Source organism: Hipposideros armiger, unplaced genomic scaffold (genome assembly GCF_001890085.2).
Source record: "Hipposideros armiger isolate ML-2016 unplaced genomic scaffold, ASM189008v1 scaffold_34, whole genome shotgun sequence".
Classification (NCBI taxonomy): Eukaryota; Metazoa; Chordata; class Mammalia; order Chiroptera; family Hipposideridae; genus Hipposideros; species Hipposideros armiger.
In genome coordinates, this window is record NW_017731384.1 from 928,209 (window position 1) to 931,343 (window position 3,135).

Below are 3,135 nucleotides of genomic sequence, written 5' to 3' on the forward strand. Positions count from 1 at the left end.
GAGCTGTTGTTCAGCATCTCAGCTGTAGAGGGCAGTGTCATTGGCCCTCATATGTGGGATCCGAACCGGGGCTTTCTGGTGTCCCAAGCCAGTTCTTAACCATCGCGCCACTCGGCCCGGCCCAAGGGCGCTAATCCCATTCATGAAGGCTCTACCTCATGACCTAATCACCTTCCAAGGCCCCACCTCCTAATACTGTCACCTCGGGGGCTTGGGGGTTAGGGTTTTAACAGACGAAATCCAGGTGGACACAGACATTCAGTCTGTAGCACTATTGGTGAATAGGAACTATCGTTCTTGTTTCCATCCATGTAAGGAAACTGTTCAGCCTATCAGAGGAGGACTGGGCAGGAGAGGGAGAGGGACTTTGAACTTCAGGAAGGGTTTTAGGCTACAGAGTCCTGATTTGAAAAACATGGGTGGCTCCTTGTGGCCTAAGGCCTCTGCTGGAAATATGGCTACCAGTCACCTGAGGGGACTGAGGAGGTAGAACGTTGTTATCTGTCCTTATCACACCTCCCACACCCCCATCTTGCATCCAATTCCCTACCTGGGGCATTCTCAGGGTGGCTCTTCCTGGGCCCATTGTTTCCATGCTCCTGCTTCTCTGCCTCGATTCTCACTCTGTATAGAATGTGATACACCTTGTCATTTTGTGAGGATAATTACAGTCAGAGAGTCTAGTTAGCGTCTCACTTCTGCCACTTCGAAGCTCCGTTAATTTTGGGTAAGTTACTTAACTTCTCCAAGCCTTAGATTTCTTACCTGTGTGATTGGGTTCCTCATGTGTGAAGCCGCCAAGCCTCAGATTCCTCACTTATAAAATGATAATAGTTTCAGCATTACCGAACTCTAATCAGGAGGGTTGCGGTAATCCATGTAAAGTGCTTATTACAGTGCCTGCCATGCAATACGTGCTCAATAAATGTTAATGCTAGTTGTTCTGGGATATTGGTATGGCTTAGTCAACTTCTCCTGGAAACGGCTGTGAGAAGGGGTGGGTTGGGATGGGAAGGTGGTTCGAGGGCCTGAAGGCCTAGATATTGTGAAATAGGTCCAGAGAGGGGGTTTCCAGCTTTCCCGCCAGTCTCCCCAACCTGGCAAGGAGCCCTCAACGGACTTGCGCCCACATAGTGCTGGCTGAATTTGCTGAATGTCAGAGCAGGAAGGGACTGAAAACACCATGTCGTGAGTCCCCTTATCAAACAGGTGAGGAAACGGATGCGAAAAGGAGTGAAATGACTTACCTGAGGTCACATGGCTAGTTAGGGTCAGACCTAGGACTGAACCTGTTTTCTGGTTTCCAGTGTTCTTTTCATTGCAGCATGTCCCTCGTTCAGCACTCAGGTGTAAACACACACACAGCTCCAGAGGGTGGGGGGGATACACGCCAGGGTTTTTGGAAGGAGGTTTAATTGACTCTTGGTCCAGGGTGAGGAAGGAAGCTTACAGGGATTGGATAGGCTCTGGCCAGTAGCCTGGCATCATGGGATTTGCCCAAGCTTGTGAAGTTTATTCAAAATTAATTTACACAGAAACTATTTATAGAGCGTCTCATAATAATAGCTAGCATTTATTGGGTACTCACCCTGTGGCAGGCACCATGCTACGTGTTTTAAATGTATTTTCTTATCTAGTCCTGCATAACAGCCTTGTGAAGCTGAGACTATTTATTATCTTCATGTTATAGCTGAGGAAATGAGACGTGGAGAGTTAGGTGACTTGTGCAAGTAACCAGCTAGTTAAGAGGCAATGCTGAGATGTGGTCCCAGCCAACCTAGTCCTGTGCTCTTAGCTCCTACGCTCGGCTGCCTCCCCGCACTCCTTCCCCCTGTTATCTTTATGTTAAGTCCTGGGTTAGGTGCTGGGAATAGAGAGGGAACAGTCCCTGCCCTCATGGATCTCAGACCTTAGCCAGAGTCTTAACTCAGTGGCTTCCAAACTGTTTTGACCCTGACCTCCAGAAAGAAATACATTGTATATCATTATTTATTATATATATTATACCCTACTCCCCAATATATAAACTTTTCACCAAGCAATATTTACTTTTACCATTTCTATACTTTGCTACTTTCTGTCCTATTGTATTGCGTTTTGTTTAATAAATTGTAGTTGAAACCCACTACATTGATTTTGGGGGCCCACAAGTGGGTTGCATGTCACAGTTTGAAAAATGCGAGTTTAACAGGATGCTTACTGTTTTGGCTCTCTTCCTAGCTACCAATCCGCGAACAGGCACTCACCTAACCTTTCTGTTGCCTCAGTTTCCTCCTTCTGTACAGTGGGCCACGGGACTATCTTAGGAAGGACCACATGAGTTCATTTATGCTGGTTTAGCTCCAAGAAGCTGGGTAAGCTCTAGGCCATTGGGAGGCGGCAGAGCATGCAGGAGGCAGACAGCCACCATTGCTCAGATCACAGCTGCCCCTTGGGCTCCTGTCCTACAGGCCCTGACTCCGGGCTCACCCCGCTGTAACCTGAAGGAGAATTTGCTGAAAGATAACTGTGCCCTGGAGTCCATCGAGTTCCCCGTCAGTGAGGCGAGCATCCTGGAGGCCAGGCCCCTCAGTGACAAGGGCTCTGGAGACAGCTCCCAGACTACTCAAGTCAGTCCCCAGAGGATTGCGCTCCGGCTCCGGCCAGGTAAGGGTGGGGCTTATCATGAGGCGACACCAGACAGGTGAGCACAGGGCACCAGGTGGAGGTCTGTGCAGGAAGCCTTGGTAAAGCAGCTCACGATGGAAATGGGGAGGGAAGAGAAGGATGTGGAGGGAGGTGTGAGCAGGAGAATGGAAGAAAACGGAAGATGTTGGGACGTGGAGTCAGACTATCTATTGTAAGTTTGAATCTTGACTCTCCCATATACTAGCTATCTAACCTTGGGCAAGTTACTTAGCCCTTCTAACACAGCAGGTACTCGAGAAGTGTTTGTTTTTTCTTTCCTCCAATGCCTGTTTTACCTAGCCAATAGCTTTGTGTGGAGGCTCAAATGAGATATAAAACAAAACAGCAATTTGGAAGCCCCTTTTCCATGTGAGATTGTGGCAAGACCACAGGGGCAGAGAAAAAGGGTCAGGAGACTTTCAGAGGGAGGAAGGACTAGGCTAAGAGACAGGCTTTTTTTTTTTTTTT

At 48.2% G+C, this 3,135-nt stretch overlaps 1 protein-coding gene across 1 annotated transcript in view; it reads left to right on the top strand.

Moving 5' to 3' along the window:
* The window catches only part of ITGB3 (integrin subunit beta 3), a 52,477-nt gene that overhangs the window by 21,003 nt on the left and 28,339 nt on the right, over window positions 1–3,135 (top strand). The window contains exon 3 of the mRNA XM_019637786.1: window positions 2,451–2,646. Within this exon, the coding sequence (XP_019493331.1) occupies window positions 2,451–2,646 (196 nt within the window). The remainder of the gene's footprint in view (window positions 1–2,450; window positions 2,647–3,135) is intronic.